General features: G+C 40.7%; 2 protein-coding genes across 10 annotated transcripts in view; one reads left to right on the plus strand and one right to left on the minus strand.

Moving 5' to 3' along the window:
* Positions 1-2306: 2306 nt before the first annotated feature.
* stx4 (syntaxin 4) lies at positions 2307-8670 on the minus strand. Of its 2 annotated transcripts, none has more exons than XM_029708021.1 (11): positions 8441-8670; positions 7427-7531; positions 6969-7068; positions 6565-6639; positions 6372-6442; positions 6169-6277; positions 5906-5979; positions 3690-3827; positions 3411-3521; positions 3240-3328; positions 2307-3095 (listed from the first exon to the last, which is right to left on the minus strand). In XM_029708021.1, the coding sequence occupies exons 1-10, from the start codon at positions 8468-8470 to the stop codon at positions 3251-3253; spliced, it is 891 nt and encodes a 296-aa protein (XP_029563881.1). In that variant the 5' UTR covers positions 8471-8670; the 3' UTR covers positions 2307-3095; positions 3240-3250. The 2 variants fall into 2 exon arrangements, with proteins under 2 accessions (XP_029563881.1, XP_029563890.1); XM_029708030.1 differs by having other exon boundaries at positions 3220-3328.
* Positions 8671-11228: 2558 nt separating this feature from the next.
* The window catches only part of LOC115158749 (rho GTPase-activating protein 44), a 71394-nt gene continuing 64229 nt past the window's right edge, over positions 11229-18393 (plus strand). For 4 of the 8 annotated variants that reach the window (XM_029708042.1, XM_029708050.1, XM_029708058.1 and 1 more), the window contains exon 1: positions 11229-11633. In XM_029708042.1, the coding sequence (XP_029563902.1) occupies positions 11581-11633 (53 nt within the window). In that variant the 5' untranslated portion in view covers positions 11229-11580. The remainder of the gene's footprint in view (positions 11634-18393) is intronic. The other 4 variants (XM_029708084.1, XM_029708091.1, XM_029708075.1 and 1 more) reach the window with 3 other exon arrangements.

The raw sequence follows: 18393 nt of genomic DNA on the forward strand, positions 1-18393 counted from the left end.
GAGAGAAAGGTGCCACCATGGTAGAGCCCTTCCAGAAGTGAGGTGTTGTAGTCCTGAAGGTGTCACTTCATACGGACAGTGGCTTGACTGCACACCGGGGACTTTGGGACGAGGTGGGTGCGAGTGAGTTATTTGTTAGTTCACACTATGTACTGTAAAACATTTAAAAAGACTGGAATACTAAGAGATGTGTTCGAGAGAGGATTAGATTGCGCACAATATGCAGATTTTATCCTCTGCCAGGGTTATCGATGGGAATCATTCATGCGACATTCAAAATAATATTTTGAGTGACAGTTGTATCGTACGTTTGAAGGTTTTAGACTTTTTGGGTTCTGGACATTTTGTCAGCTGTTCTGACCTCTGTTGATAAGTTATGGATATTTTATGGTTTCTTCCAGGAAGAGAGCAGATCTGTAAATGTGATCTTTGCTGCACTATGCTGGAGTTACTCTTTGCTTGGGTCTCTGTATCTTGTCATTTTCTGTCCATCTGACTTTTTAAATCCAGCCTGCGTTTTTCCTTTGCACATCTGACATGTCCTCAGCATTTGAGTGCATTGTGGTGTAGTATTTTACATCAATTTCAATCAAATTACTACTACGTTCCTGGTACCTCACACAATGTAACTCCAAATATGGCTGTCTCTCTCAAGCTTGTTATGCATCTCGAAGATGCTAATTATTTTACTCACTGGCAGTGCAGAAAGAAACGGGAGCAGAACCTTGATTTAACTCCTCACCTTTCCAAAGTCGGACATTATGGTCAACGTTTCATGAAGTTTATACTAAAAGGGTATTGAATCAGTGTGAATTAAAAACATTAGTGCCTATTTGGCCGAGTGGGTGGACGGAGATCCCAGTTTGCTTTGTAAAGTACTTGACGTTGGGGTGTGGAACTTACCGAGTTGTCATTTGTCACAAAAAAAGGATATGCTTTCTGTAAATCACGAGGAAAGCACCCTATGCATCAGTGCTACCAAATTCTTTATTTTTTTAAATCTCAATTTCTACTATCATTTCTTTGTTCCTTTTTCATGTAAGGACTTAAAATGGTGCAGATGGCTCAGTAAATTGTCAATTAACTTTGAGGACTTGCATTTGTCAAAGCAGTTTTTGGGCAGGGTGATGTTTGAGTGAATGGGTGGAATATGGTGATGGTCTTATCTTGATTTGTCCCTTTAATTTGTTACATTCCTTTGTTCCCTTGTAATTCCACATTGTTTTACTTGAAAGACAAAACGACAGTTGAATAAAAAGACCAAAAATGTATTGGGTGTTTGGTTGTGTAACCTACCTTTTTATAAGAGCATCTGCAAAATAAAGTGTAAATGTGCATGACACTTGTATTATACACATCTTCTCAGTAGGTGCCATGCAGTATTTGTTTTGCTGGTTGGCATGTGGAAAATGTACCATGTAGTCCTATCTTTATATCAATCTTATGGCTTTTGAGATCATACGGTACTGGATTTTACAATAAAATCTGCAAGATGTCCCTCTTGCGATTATCCAGGTAATTCTGGGGACTGTACCGTTTCTCTCAGAACATTGTAGCAGAAAAGAGGCACACACGTTTCACAAACTTGAATCTGGGCAACAGTTAAACCCATACAAGCACAATAGGCAATTTTATTTGAACAACTCTGCATTAAAATGAGCTGAAAGTTTTATACAAAATTTAACAGCCATGTAATAAACGCAACCTGTAAAGTGTTGGTCCCGTATTTCACGAGCTGAAATTAAAGACACCAGCAAATGTTCCATATGCACAAAAAGCTTAGTTCTCTGAAATGTTGTGCACAAATTTGTTTACATTTCTTCTTTGCCAAGATAATCCATCCACCTGAAAGTTGTGGCATATCATGAAGCAGCACGATCATTACACAGGTGCACCTTGTGCTGGGGCATTCCCAGTTATGTGAAATCCACTCATTAGGGCCTAATGAATTTTAAATTCACTGATTTCCTTATGTGGACTAACTGTAAAAACTTTGCATTTATATATATATATATATATATAGGTAAGTGCTCATTCTGCAAATGTAGGCGTTTTTCAAATACATAATTACAGTTGGTCAGCATGGGCGTCAAAAGAAGACATGAACAAGCACCTACGATTCCTCACATGGCAGCTTCTTGTCATTGTTGCTAGCTCTCTGGCTATCCAGACTTCTGACCTGTTTTTGTGATGTCAGCTAATATCTATAGGGAGAAGCTGGTCAGCACCGATCAATAAGGCTAGGGTAAAGCACCATGGCTGAGATCTTAACTGTTTGGAAAAAATACAGATGTAAAAAAAAAAAAAATGGTTAATGTGTTCTTGAAGCGGAAGCATTGAATAATTACAGCAGTTTCCATCCCTTCTTTACAAAATAAGAGTGCACTACATTGCCCTTGGAGCTGTCCACCAGCACATACGGAAAAAAGGCACCATAACTATAAGGATTCCCATTGATTGTTGCTGTGGCAAGACTATTAAAATAGCAGCTTCCACAACAATATTCAAACTATAAATAAATACTGATGTAAATAGGATAACATGGGAGTGGGCCATTCATTGCAGTGGTCAGACAATATTGTCTTAATGGGAAAGATCAATTTCAGGGGCAACATGGAAGCCAGTTCAGACATCTTGAAAGATTTATAAAACCGCATGTCTTAATTACTCAAGAAAATTGGCGATATACAATTATATTCTATATCTGCATTTAAAAACAAGAAGCCCTAAAAAGGTTATTTCGCTTTGTACGTCATAAAATAACCACCTTAGCTATGGGGTTTTCCTGAGTAAATCTGATCAGTTCCAATACTGCATTCTTCCGTGCTTGTGGATACATAGGGGTCCAGCACGTTGAGTCAGTAATGAGTTGTCCACACATTTCCTAAATGGAAAAGGGTGCCACAGAGGGGGGCCAAAAAGCCTTCAGCATTGCCTTTCGCTTAAAGTGGGGCAGTTAACATGAGAGACTATGATTGTTTGTGTCTGTCTATATGAGAGTGGTGTTAGTCAAAAGTTCAGTGATATCAGTAAGACAGGACATGTCTTTTTTTCCAAGGTCCCAGGGCAGGAGAGTGGGTTAGGGGAAGACGACACTGCAAAAGGAAGAATTACAAAAAAAAGTAGGTATTGATTACTAATCAACCAATACTTCCAAGCTTTGTATTTGCAGTAAATGAACACGTTGATATGATATATGAAATGGCAATTTTTGCAAACCTCGTCAAGAGTGAACTCACATGTCTGGATCTCAGGAGAAGGTGATCGCCAATGAGATGGCTAAAATGAGGAGGAGAATGGCACAGCATAACGCGATCCATATCTTCTTCTGTAGAGGGAGAGAGAGGGGTAGTATCAACGTTCATTAGCTAACCTGTCCAATAATTAGCACTACAACCTTTAATTCCTACCTTGCGTGCTTTGTTTTGGTAGGTGGCAGCTTTCTCTGTCTCTACCACTGCCTTCTGCACATAATCAGTTGAGTTGAGGACATTGGCTTCAATGCGGTTGACCATCTCCCCCTGCACAACAGAACAACAGTTTGTCAATTCAGCAAACACCTCACTAAGGTTTCCACCAACCAACTTTCTCAAAGCCCATTTCATTAAATTTGCTTTTCACGGGGAGTGAACAAGGGCACACTTGGGTGGGAAAGGCTCAAGTCTGTCCTCCTGGGGTGACAGTCTTACCTGAGCCTCCACCTCCATGGCCAGGTACTGGAACATGTCATGCAGATCCCTGATGCTCCTTTCCAGTTTGAGGATCTCGTCATGCCGGGACTCAATCTCATTCAGCGCCTGCTTAGTGGCTTTAGCATCGATCAGGATCTAGAGGAGGAAGAGTGTAAATGTTCCAATCAGGTTGTTTCGAGCTTGACCCCCAAAAATGTCACACGGGTGATGTCTGAGAAATGATAACACATTTCTATTTAACTGCTCATAAAACACATCCAGTAAAAGAGAACTACAGCTAAAGTAGTCATTCTTCTAAAGCAAGTGGAGGCCAAAAGGGTTCCATTTACGTGGGGTTCTATTTCACAGCTATGGCGACTATACAGGTTACAGATGTCTAAGGATGTCCTGTACAGCACAGGCATCTCAATGAGTGCTTACCAAATTCAAACCTGTAGTCCAGTGCAAGCCATCAAGAGTGTCTTAAACAAAACAAATCTGTCATCATTTTACTCCCATGAGAATGTAGAAACATTTGTCGTCGTCCCAGACGTTACCGTTTACATACAGTGCATTCGGAAAGTATTCAGACCCCTTGACTTTTTACACATATTGATACGTTACAGCCTTATTCTAAAATGTATTAAATTGTTTTTTTCCACATCAATCTACACACAATACCCCATAAGGACAAAGCAAAAACAGGATAAGACATTTTTGCAAATGTATGAAATCACATTTACAAGTATTCAGACCCTTTACTCAGTACTTCGTTGAAGCACCTTTGGCAGCGATTACAGCCTTGAGTCTTCTTGGGTATGACGCTACAAGCTTGGCACACCTGTATTTGGAGAGTTTCTCCCATTTTTCTCTGCAGATCCTCTCAAGCTCTGTCAGGTTGGATGGGGAGCGTCGCTGCACAGCTATTTTCAGGTCTCTTCAGAGATGTTTGATCGGGTTGAAGTCTGCGCTGCTCAAGGACATTCAGAGACTTATCCCAAAGCCACTCCTGCATTGTCTTGGCTGTGTGCTTAGGGTCGTTCTCCTGTTGGAAGGTGAACCTTCGCCCCAGTCTGAGGTCCTGAGCAGGTTTTCATCAAGGCTCTCTCTGTACTTTGCTCCGTTCATCTTTTCCTCGATCCTGACTAGTCTCCCTATCCCTGCCGCTGAAAAACCTCCCCACAGCATGATTCTGTCACCACCATGGTTCACCGTAGGGATGGTGCCAGGTTTCCTCCAGATGTGACGCTTGGCATTCAGGCCAAAGAGTTCAATCTTGGTTTCATCAGACCAGAATCTTGTTTCTTATGGTCTGAGAGTCCTTTAGGTGCCTTTTGGCAAGTTCCACTCAGGCGGTCATGTGCCTTTTACTGAGGAGTGGCTTCCGTCTGGCCACTCTACCATAACAGGCCTGATTGGTAGAGTGCTGCAGAGATGGTTGTCCTTCTGGAAGGTTCTCCCATCTCCACAGAGGAACTCTGGAGCTCTGTCAGAGTGAACATCGGGTTCTTGACCAAGGCCCTTCTCAGTTTGACCGGGTGGCCAGCTCTAGGAAGTGTCTTGGTGGTTCCAAACATCTTCCATTTAAAAATGATGGTGGTCACTGTGTTCTAGCGGACCTTCAATGCTGCAGAATTTTGTTGGTAGCCTTCCCCAGATCTGTGCCTCGACACAATCCTGTCTCGGAGGTCTACGGACAATTCCTTCGACCTCATGGCTTGGTTTTTGCTCCGACATGCACGGTCAACCTTGCATAGACAGGTGTGTGCCTTTCCAAATCATGTCCAATCAATTGAATTTACCACAGGTGGACTCCAAGTTGTAAAAACATCAAGGATGATCAATGGAAACAGTGCAACTGAGATCAATTTCGAGTCTCATAGAAAAGGGTCTGAATACTTATGTAAATAAGGTATTTCTAAAAACCAGTTTTTCCTTTGTCATTATGGTGTATTGTGTGTAGATGGTTTTTTTTTTTTTAATCAATTTTAGAATAAGGCTGTAACGTAACAAAATGTGGAAAAAGTTAAGGGGTCTGAATACTTCCAAATGCACTGTATGTTTTTTTGTCTTTCAGCTAAACACAGAGCCTGATTGAGTAAGAGAGTAAAGTCATAGCATACTACCCAACAAAAAAAGGAAGAAAACACTTGTGAGATTTCCAGCAGGTGTTTTCCACATTAATTGTGGTTAGTTTCAGTCAGTCCGTGAATCTGTCAGTCAGTCATACTCACATTCTGTGTGAAAACATCAGTCTGTCCACTTTCAAGCATAACATCCAAGTCTTCATCTGTTACATTGGTGCCAGCTAGAGGGATATAATAACCTTATCAGTTGCTGCTTTTGGGTAGATTTCATTTTCATACGAAATCACCTTTGTGGATGAACTTCTGCATTGCAGTCTTGAATTCAGAAGACAAAAATCCATGATGTTGAAATCACTTACGATTCCCCTTTCTGAACAGCCATACAGTGACAGTAATAGATGTAGACTCACTGATTCTGAGCTGCCTCTGTATCCTCTCCACGTTGCGATCTCTGTAGGAAGCCTGGATGGTGTTACAGTGGCCCATCAACTCCACAAACTCCCGAGACAAGACACCATGCTGGAGAGAGAGAAAAAGTGTTCATTTAATGGCAGCCTATGGTAAAACTATATGAATGAAAATCTATTTATTTTTCTGAAATTAGAAGCCTCACTTGGGCTCTCTGCATCCTTAGGTTTATGGGGATGTATTTCCCGTCATCTTCTCCTTTCTTGGGTTCAATGACTGTGAAAAAAAAACTAAATGGATCTGATATTTCTGTATTCAGGTGTATCCGCTGGGGGCACCGAAACACCCGCGATCAATAGTCAATAGATGATCATGTCACTTCAGTTAAGAATACTCACTCTTCAGTTTCTTATGGATCTGCATTGCCATTGTTTTGATCTGTTCCCGAAGGGTTTGGAGTTCCCTTTTCATGCCTGAACCAGAAAGAAACCTTACGACATCACCTTTAGTAACTGTCAACAGGCAGAGTAACTAATCCCTCAGAATAGGCAGCCTGAGGGGAATAATGGCACCTAATTGTATAATTAGCACAACTGCTTTATCACCAAAAATGATAAAAACGGAGACTTATCTTAGTGGAATGTGATCCTTTTGACAAGACATGGAGGTGCAGTGATTCATTAGGCTACAGCTCACATTACATATTCTATGCATATCACAACTCCTAACAGTACCACCATAGCATATATATACATACAGCATATTAGCACTAAGGTCAATGTATTAGTGTTGATCTACTGACCGTCCTCTGGCAGTGCCACACCCAACACGGTCTTCTGTTTGTTCTCAAGGTCAGAAACCACCTTTTTAAGCGTCTCCAGTCCCTCTCGAATCTCTTGGACCTGATACGAAGGGATGAACAGGCTGGTTAACGCAAGATGAGCTAAATCAGTGAATTTGGTTGTTTGGGGCACTTGAGAACGGGCCAGGAGACATTCTGCATCATCCTATGTTTTCGCATAAGATGTAAATTGGGCATACAGAAAAGCTGCTGGTTTTAACTTGACAGTATTTTAGCTTATAACTTGCCAGATCACATTGGCACAGTAGTTTAATGTTGACACAACAAACTGTTCCTGTGCTTGGCATCCACAAGCCAAGAGAAAAGTACTGCAGAACAACATAACTTGAAACTGACAGCAAGTCACTATAAAATGCAAACAGACGGCTTGACTGTTGAATTAGGTTGCATGATTTCACCTTCTTGAAAAAAGCATCATTCTCCTTCTCCTCCTTCACTGTAGAAGTTCCTGGTTTGATCATAAGTGCCCTGCCCTCTTCATCCTCGTCTGACGCCTCGGCTGTCTGGTGTGTGAGGAAGAGCAAGAGAGGGAAAGAACGGACACAATACTCAACTTATTGTAGCCACTAACTCCGCCATGGCTCGTTGGCCAAAGCCTATGGGGAAATTAATGTTTTTTTTACATTTATTTTGGGGGATAAACGCGGGAAAAAAATGTCTGTGCTAAACAGGTTTAGGAGATCTTATAGTTTTGTTCTATGAGATAATCATCAGTTAACATCACTTACTGTGCATTTTGATGTATTTATGTAATCAAAACAAGCACATAAAGGCTTCATATTTCATAAAGGTCATGTTAACTGAATGATATTATATAATAGAACAAAACGTATAAGATCTCCTTAACCTGTGTTAACAAAGACCTTATTTTAGGCGTTCATCCCAAAGTTCCAATCTTTCCCATTCATTTCAAATCAAATTGTATTTGTCACATGCGCCGAATACAACAGGTGTAGACCTTACAGTGAAATGCTTACTTACAAGCCCTTTAACCAACAATGCAGTTAAGAAAAATACCTATAAAAAAAAAACAAGAAATAAAAAAAGTTCCCCCATAGGAATGGCTGAACGAACCATAGATAATTGATTTCCGGTTTTAGGACTACGAGCTCTATTACACATCATTATCATGTAAATCCAACATGCAACCCATGAGTGCAGCATTGAACTTTTAATACACTTCTAGCCACTGGCCTATCCTTGGGGTGTAGACTATTTTAGCTATGCTAGCTATCCTAGCAAGGTTAACAAGTAAGTTAACTTTAGCAAAGTCGCCGATTAAAAAGCAATGTAGCTAGCACTAATAACTAACTACCAGATAAAGAATAACATAAGAAATGGCTAACAAATCTGCATTAAACCTTCCCTTGCAAATTTACCAATTGGTTAGCATAAGTTAGCTTGAAACTCACATTGCCCAGTTCCTTGGTTCGGTCCCGCATTTCTTCTCAGTCCAAATGGAATGTATTAGCTAACGAATATATTATTACGATATCCTATATCAAGGTGAAGAAAAATTGGTACAAATGAGCAATAAAACATACACAAAAATAACTTTCGTGCTTGTGTCATTCAACAAGTAATCTAAACTGCTAGCTAGTCTTCCCTTTAGGATTTTAGCGAGAAAGACAGCCCACATTAGAACACATAGCTACGCCACCTACCGTACTGGAGCTTTTTTGTTTGTTTGACTGTCAATTAAATAAGCTGGTTTATTTTGCCCTCCGCTGTAAACATGGTCACATTTATAATTAGTTTGTGCTTCATTGTATGTTTTGTACCCCCACAACAAAAGTCCATTACCTATTGTGAAATTGTTATTGACTTGATATGATCATAATGATCCTTCAAACTGAGAAATTAAATTGTAGGTGACTAAAATGCAGCATTTCCCAAACTAGGGGTCACAACCCCATGTGGGGTTGCCTGATTTGAAAATGGGGTCGTGAGAGAAACTCTAAAAAAAGAAAATTGCACTTGGTTCATAGAACTGCGGGTATGTCAGTAACCTTCGCTAACAGCTAAATGCGTTTGCAATAAACAGAGCAGTTTATGTTTTCTTCCTACAAATGTGGCTTTAACTTTATGACCCCATTCTTGAAAGATAAGACTCCCAGGAACACATAGGTGTCTTCTGTTTGATTTTACAATGCCCACAAGCTCAGGATTCATTAGAACAAAGTGGACAAGACCAAGCACTAAATCAGACTGGAGGGAAACAAACATCATCATCATGTTGTTTTCTACACAGAAGATCATGCACAATTATTGCCTGATGAACTTCTGAACTTCACAATACCTTTCTGATGCATTTCAGTCACTTCAAACCATACTTCATTCAGATTGAAATACTGTCCAAAAAATGTATAGACTGTCATAGCCCCAATTAGAAAAGTTAACTTTTGCTGCTGAATACATAACTTTCTTACATGGTGGGGAAAAAATGTTGATATCAAAATGGGGTCTCTCGCCAAAAAAGTATTGGAACACCTGCTATAAGGTGTCTATAAGAAGAACATGCATCCCACTATCTATTTCAGATGCTTCAATCTTTCAAAATGGCTTCAGAATTTGGAATTCGAGACTTTACAGCAAGTGAAATATTCCTTGGTGTTAAACTGAATTAATTTGAATTTGGTCAATCTACGAGGAGGCCTCCAAATCCACAAAGGGATTTGTGGATTTGTGATCATCCAAATCAGATCAGATTCAATTAAAACCAAAATTTGAATTTCTAGGTTAAGAAAACACAACATCACTTATCAATTGAAACATATGTTCTCAGTGTAGTAATGTTTTGAAATATAATGCATGTACTGAGGAAATTCCCAGATATGGTAGCCTAATAATAACTGAATAGCACCCAAAGTAATTTCTTTGATGACAGCATATTCCCTTGGATATTTTGTATTGGGAACAGAATGTGTTGCTGTAAAAAGCTATCACTGACTTTTGCAGCCAATTGCTAAGCCCTAATTATGTCAATTAAATGATTAAAGAATCTGTGTGTGGTAGGATACTCTGCTTTCATAGCCACAAGATGATGCTGTTTGCCTTACTAAACCACAGAATCCAAGTTTTCCGCTGAGTAGGCCTGCCTAAACTAGTTATACTATCAGAATGCTTTATTATACTATCAACAAAACAAATTGGTCAATGTAGGTCTAAAGGACATTCTAGGGACATGCGCCAGGGTATGTGTGTGACTGGCCCTACAGGTATCAAACCATGTTACTCAGACATTGTCTGATATGGTGTTTCAGATGCATATTTCACCTAACATTGTAAGTAGGTTGCATTGCCCATAATGAAATACAAAAGGTTTATTTTGGCATTTGGGGTCTGTAAGTAGTAGACCTTGGCCTATACAAACATTAAAATCTCACTCAATTCTTGTTTTTCAATGTAACTTATAGAGCAGTGGTTTTCAACTAAGTAACGGGGTGGCAGGTAGTCTAGTGGTTAGAGCGTTGGGCCAGTAACCGAAAGGTTGCTAGATTGAATCCCCGACCTGACAAGGTAAAATGATGTCATTCTGCCCCTGAACAATACAGTTAACCCACTGTTCCTAGGCAGTCATTGTAAATAAGAATTTGTTCTTAACTGGTATGCCTAGTTAAATAAAAATACATTTAAAAAACGGGAGTAGCCTACCACAGGTGCTCTGCAATTATTTTTCTTCCAAAAATAGTAACAGTTAGTCGTATTATGTGTTATTAGTGGTTAATGGTATTATAATCAATGTCAGATTTCTTTTTACAATGCAAATAGGCCTTTAATTTGTTACATTCACTGCTAAAATTGACTAAATTGACTAAATATTTTATGTTAATGTTCTGCAACTGGTGGTTTTCAAGAGCTTTGGGCAGTGATTTGGTGGCCCCCGGAACATAAAAGTTTGGGAACCGCTGCAATAGAGCAATGGAATTACTTTAAAATTGAACAAGGGACAAAGGGTATACGCTACATTTGTTTTTGTCAGGTTGAAGTAAACAGATTCACCTTGTTTTAAACACTGTATCATATAAAACAGTGGTTCCCAACTAGGGGTACTAGGACCCCTGGGGGTACTTGGCCTATCCACAGAAGGTGCTTGAGAAGACTCATGAGACTATACTGGTAAAATGCACATGAGGAGGAACTTGGGGGTACTCTGTGCAGAGATAAATTCAGTTGGTGGAACAGTATCCGAAAAAGGTTGGGAACCACTGGAATACAGCTATGGTCTCGTTGTAGGCTCAACGTTTGGTTGGCAAAACTACATTCCCCATACTGCGCTAGTGCGCAGCGTCGTGTCGTGAGCTGTCACTCGCCCGGGGAGAAATTAGTATAGCATCTCTGAGCAGTGGACTGACTAGGTGACAGGGACCATACAATGCGTTGAAAAGTATCTCACCTATATCTCTTTATTTGCGATGCCTTCCTTATAGCTATGGACATTAGGATTGTTAAAGGGTGGACTGTGTCGTTATTCTCGTTGGAGACCCGGACTGTTTGTCAATGAGATATGTGGAGTCGCTCTATCCATCGGTGTTAACGCAGAAAATACAAGATGAAGAAGCAATTCAATCGAATGCGACAGCTCGCCAACCAAACAGTGGGCAGGTAAGGACAAATGTATTGAGAAACCCATTCAGTTCTGCAATCTTGTAAGGACTTCGATGTGGCAGAATAGGCTGCCATTATGCTCCATCCGACATCTCGGTCGAAAATGATTGAATGAATCTTATGTGAAGTTACAGCTTTCATATAGCAGATGATCTGTATGCAATACTGCTGGTTTTAGTTTTTCTTTATGCCTAATATGACCGTAATTGATGTAGTCTAACAGTGGGTCGCGCGCGCACAATCGGGGAGGGTGAGAAATAATAATGTGACACACTACTTGGGTACCATCACCATTCCAATCTGATGTTGGACTCTTGGACATCGCAAAAGCAAATTATTCTATGCTTTACTGTGATTAAATAGCATAGGCCTGGTGCATAGCCTATGCAATTTAAAGGTCCAATCCAGACAAATCTCATGTTGGCTAGCCTATTCGCCAATCAAATGGAGAGTCTTGATGTAAAAAACAATGTTGCACCGCTCCTCCTGGGTACTACACCCATGTATTCACTACATTAAAGAGTATCATCCACCATATTAAGATAAAATACATGTCAAAATTGCATTGCATTAGAAAATCATGAAGCCCACAGTCACAGTACACTCCAGTGGCGTCATTAGGCCTGGGCTTCCAGGACTGCAGCCCCGAATGTTTTTCGTCCAGCCCTCAACCTTTTGATGGTCTTTTGATGCAGGGGCTGGAGCCAAAGTTATTTTCCAATCTTTCATCCTGAACAGAAGCAATATTATTTTTTGTTTTGTTCCACTGCTCTGACCAGCAAAATAAAGTTCATTTCTGTTCCTTTTTAAACCTCTGAAATATACTTTATTTTTTTATTTTTTTTACATTACCTCAACATTACATTATTTCACAAGTCAGTGCGAGTAGAGCAGCTTGCTGTGGAGTGGGTAAGCGATTGAATCTGTATAGGAAAGTCGTTAAGAGCAAATATTTTGTATTTTGGTATAATGAAAGACAAACACACACACCAGTCACAGTGTAGGGTGCGAGATGCAACTGACATTTTGAGGAGAGAGGATGGAGGAAGCTTGCCTTGAAGTGCTCAGCATCTTGTTATGATATTCATTATCTGAATTAGTCCAACAGAATTATACCTACGGAGGAGTGGCTTCTATGGAGGAACTTTGAATGTCTTTGAACTTCTGGAAAAAAAATATCCGGAATGTAAAATAATGTTATTAACCGGTTCAAATGCTTTTATACGGTTCTGTTCACTTTCATTGTCGTTTCAGGTCCTGTTCCTCAAATAATTTAGTTATTTTGTGGTTTTCGGTTCTGTTCCCTTAACCGGTTCCAAACCTTGATTGCAGGCTCTATGTCTGATATGAGTTCCCATAACAGTGCATCACTTACATACTAGACAGTATGCCATAATTCACCATTAATCTACTGAAAACCTTGTCTTTAGCCCAAACCATTGAAAAGATATGATCCATTTTACCAGAGCTATGTTTTTTTTTCTACCACAAATTCACAGGAACCATTTGATAAACAAACCATGTCCTGGGCCCTTTTAAAACTAGGCTACTCGTGGACTGCTAATTAACTTATTTGTTCAATAACAAATAAGTTTGTTACGTCGTGTTACCTTATTAGCTAACAACCTGATAACTGGACAGCTAACAATCTGGTAACATTTCCTCTCCACAGGGAGTGGAACAAAAATAAATACACGTCATTTGCGTAGTGTGTCCCGGGTAGATTTAGGCTATGCCATGTTGTCTTCAGGATATTTTCTGTTTTTATTTTAAGTTAAGTGGATCCATTTCTATTTTATAGGATAATTAGTATCATTGTCAGAAAGAACAGTAGGCTACTGTTATTCCTCATACTTCTTTTATTATTCCACTTCTTCGTAATATTTCTGGTGTAACTGCTTATCTGGTATTTGGTATTTTATTACGATTCCCATTAGCTGTTGCGAAAGCAGCAGCTACTCTTCCTGAGGTCCACACAAAACATGAAACATGACGTAATACAGAACATTAATAAACAAGAACAGCTCAAGGACAGAACTACATCAAATGTAAACGTCACACACAGCCTACATATCAGTACATACACACAAAATAACTGGGTCAAATAGGGGAGAAGCGTTGTGCCTTGAGGTGTTTCTATCTATTTTTTTTCTAAACCAGGTTTGCAGTTCACTTGAGCAATCTGAGATAGAAGGGAGTTCCATACAAACATGGCTCTATATAATACTGTATGTTTTCTTGAATTTGTTCTGGATTTGGGGACTGCGTAAAGACCCCTGGCTGCATGTCTGGTGGGGTAAGTGTGTGTGTCAGAGATGTGTGTAAGTTTACTATGCCATGTACATGTTGATTTTAAGTAATAAAAACGAGAATAGGCTATATTGAAATGCCTGTTCCCTAAATGATTTTGTCATTTTAGTAGTGTGCGCAAGCTGCTGGTCAGAGATGGCAAAGGGACTCTCAATAGCTCATAAATGCAAAAGATCATGCCTACTGTATGTATTGTAAGATGACAAGTGTCTGCAACTAGTCAGCCTCAACCACCTTTAGATTTTTCTTGAAGGTGGTGTGACTTGTAGAAATGAATTATTATAACATCAACATAAAAACATCCCCCTCTGCAGGGCTTTCTTCAAGCCCTATTTTAAAGGGATGGTTCCTCTACACATTAATTATTATTTTATGTATTTTTTTAACAACATTCTTAGTGATATAATCTTTACATATTCATCTCAAAGTGTACCAGATTGATGCAGTTAGCTGTTGAAATTAAAATGCACTTCTTCCGGGGGAGGATACCCCGAGACCCCCCTATTAGGGTTCCACCTCTGGATTTTGGCTAAGCCCCCGATGGCCTCAAATCCTAGAAACGGACCTGGTACACTCTTAGAAAAAAAGGTACTATCTAGAACCTAAACGGGTTCTTCATCTGTCCCCGTAGGAGAACCCTTTGAAGAACCCTTTTGGGTTCAACAAAGAACCCTTTCCACAGAGGGTCCTACATGGAACCCATTAGGGTTCAACCTGAAACCAAAAAGTGTTCTACCTGTAACCAAAAAGGCTTCTCCTATGGGTCAGCTGAAGAACTCTTTTGCAACTCTTTTTTTCTAAGAGTGTAGACACAGGTTCCATGCCCTGTTCGATGTTTGCATGTACTGTATGGACAAAAGGCCTGCATATCAGATAGTCTGAACTGGTGTTCTCTCCTAATTTGAATGTTTATGGAGGCAAGAATGTGCCCCCTATTTTGGGCTCCCGAGTGGTGCAGCGGTCTAAGGCATTCCATCTCAGCGCTAGAGGCGTCACTACAGACCCTAGTTCGGTCCCGAGCTGTATCACAACCGGCCGTGATCGAGAGTCTCATAGGGCGGTGCGCAATTGGCCCAGCGTGTTCCGGGTTAGGGGAGGGTTTGGCCAGGGTAGGCCGTCATTGTAAAATAAGAATTTGTTCTTAACTGACTTGCCTAGTTAAATAAAGGTTAAATTAAAAAAAATCTATGAAATACAAAAATCTATGTCTCAGTTACTACGGCAACAGCAGAGCCACGAGCACTAGTGGTTTTTATGTCAATGGGGTGAAGGCCATGCAAATACTCTGGGGCCAAATTGAACTGTGACAGGGATACAGTAAGAGAGAAAGGGTGACCAGAAAAGTGGTGAGATTTTAGCTCCATTCCCTCAGTAATCTGGTTTTCAATTTTTTTCTCTTTCTTTTATTTGTACCACTCTACTTCATACGGTAACTAAAAGTCAAACTCATGTCAACAGTGTGTCTTTGTCGCTTGACTGAAAAGCTTTTTTCTGTCACTGTTGCATAACCCAATGCAGCATCAATGTTGTGTTTGTTTAAACTCAACTCCTTATTCTTCAGGTAATGAAAATTGGCAAACAGAACCTGCAAGTCAGATTAAACACAAAGGCGATGATTTATGCGCCACAACCAGATTAACTTGTTTCAGTTCCCAGGTTCATCTCAATTTAACTCCGATACATCCTTGCGGTGGTATAAGTATGTTACAACCAGTTTGTTTTGCATGCCTGGGTCTGACACGATGTTAACGGATGACGCTGGCACACCTACAGGATTTTCTATGTCACACCGTCCATATAGCCTCGCCTGCTGACTTTCACTTCAAGGCTTCGGTGAGTCAATCAGTCGGACACTGATATAGGTGTTCATCAATGCAAAAGGTATTACCTCTCAACAGAGTGGACTTGGCAGGCAGAGGTAATAGGAAACTGTGATGAAAGCAGTTTAATGGCTGGTTATAAGTCATTACTGGAACTCAGGAGGAGTATTGGATCATATCCTCCAACCAGTATCATCAGAGGCATTTAGAAAGGATGAGTCACTATTTAAAGCATTGGGAGGATTCCCTTTTGACCATGGAATGCAATCTGGAGCTAGATTAGATTTGTCTTGCTGCTAGACAGTAGAGTCTTATGTGTGCCTCACGAGAAGCAGAGGAAGTGTTGCTATTTCATTTAGTATCTTCGTAAGAGAGTCGAAGCGTGCGTGCTGTACCCCTGCCCTGTGGGTGCGGCCAGGTGTGGTGTGTTTATATCACTGCACACTAGTGATGGCATCAACATGTTGTCCGAGCCAGCTGTGTGTGTCTGTGAATGTGTGTGTGTGTGTGTGTGTGTGTGTGTGTGTGTGTGTGTGTGCGTGTGTGTGCATGCATGCATGCACAAGGGTGTGTGTATATGTGTGCATGCATGCAAAAGTGTATATGTGTGTGTGTGTTTGTGTGTTTCCCTGTCTTCCTTGTGAGCTGGCACTGCTGCATGGAGCACTAGCCCACTGAGGCGTAACACCCCAGTAATGAGTTATAACCTGTATCCTAAGAAGTGGAACAGCAGGGGCAATTAGTCATATTTAGAGGGCAGAGGCTCCAGCGTGGCTCCTGACTGCTGGGGATCCATGTACGTAAATGGGGATGTCTCTGTGACCTTGGCAGCTGCCGGCACTATACCTGGCTTCCACTTGCTGACTCAGTAGGCTATAGGTAGAAGATGCACTAAAGCAAAGGCCTTTTCAATGATATGTTGTTCTATTTTAGCATGGTGAACATGATAGAAAGGTTTCACCCAGTAACGTGTATTTGCAAACCCTGAACCTCCATTATTAGTCCTGTGTAATGGTGTGTTTTAAAAATGTGTGTCTGTGTGAAAATGTGTGACGGTCTGTCTTGGCTGTAGCGAGGGAGGCAAAGTCATGAAGAGGAGTGTTTTTATCCGTCTGGCTGGATCACTATTCTGCTGTTTATTTTTAGCTATCGTCTCAATCACAGTTTTTGTGTTGATTGGACTTTCTGTGAGAGGTGAGGTCGTGAATAGGGGAAACAGTTATGTTAGCGGGAAGTAGCGGAAGGCTATCTCTTTAGGAAAGGATGATTTCATCTTGAAAACGGGGATTTTTTTTTATTTGCGTCGGTCAAACTGCTGGGTCAGCAAAGGAAGTGAAAGAAGTTGGGGACTGATAACATTTTTTAAGGAAATGTTTTCCAGGGAATGGGGATTTTAGAAAATGTGTTCCTTATCCTCAGAAAAAGTCTGGGAAATTGTTTATTTTTGTCACTTTATGATTTGTTTAGACTATCAGACCCTGGAACATTATTTTCCTCCATAAATTTCTGGCCTTACCATTACTGACTGGCGGTCATTCTGCCCTGCTATGACTGATGATTAAAGACATTCAAGACATTGCATGCCTGCCTTTTTCTCAGGGAAAAAGGCAGGCATGCTACTAATGTCTTCAATTTCGGGGTATCCATGTGCATTTACTATTTCCCTGTCAAAACTAAGGCAGGGTGTGATGTATAGCTGTGTCTGAACTATTTGATTGATGAACGGGGTCGTCGGCTTTTCTCTGGACCTTGGTCGTGGAAGTTTGAGTGCCATACGGGAGATGGTGAACCCTGTTCAATGCCTTGTGTGAAGATAGGTGACATTACATACCTTGTGGCAGCATGCAGAGTCAGTGACACACATGACAGGGAAGAGAATGATGGGACATGGCTTCCAAACATTGCATGTGGAATCCCCAAGTTGTCTGAGGTCTCATTGAAGACAGATCCAGAGTTTCTCCCTCGAGCTGCTGTACTTACAGTAAGCCTATGTCTCTCTGTGACATAATTCTCTGAACATTTACTATCAAACCAGTGAATTTCTTACCAGGGGCAACGGTTGTGGTTCATCTCAGAGTTGAGTTTTTCCTCAATGTTGAATCAGCGTTTCCTCAATGCTGATACAAGGGCTGGCGTGTAGCACTTGGCTGTGTCTGTCAGGGTATAGAATTCCCCAGGGATTCTAAATCCAGTCTGGAATTCCCTGTCAATCCCTGACCTCATATAGCTCTGCATGGATGTCCCCATGGCCGGCACTTCTGTGTCCTTGTATACAAATGAGAGGCATTGTTTTCTTGACCGTCAACCCAATCCTAACATTAGCTTTGTCTTAGTTTGAAGACCACCGCCACCCAACTGCTGGGTCTTAATGAGAGTATCGTTCTACATGTTTCGGATTCGGAGAAATTACTCCATAGGGGTGATTTTAAATGATCCTAGTCTGTTTTTTCATCCTCCCTGATTGCTGGACCATTCAGTTCAAAGATAATGAAACACATTTTGTCAAACATTGTACGCGTAGTGGACTTGATTCTACAGTGCAGTGTATTTCCAGCTTCTGCGTCTAACCCTAGGAAACTCTTTTCCACCTTCTCCTCCCTCCTTAATCCTCCACCTCTCCCTCCTCT

The sequence above is a fragment of the Salmo trutta genome, chromosome 2 (genome assembly GCF_901001165.1).
Source record: "Salmo trutta chromosome 2, fSalTru1.1, whole genome shotgun sequence".
Lineage (NCBI taxonomy): Eukaryota > Metazoa > Chordata > Actinopteri > Salmoniformes > Salmonidae > Salmo > Salmo trutta.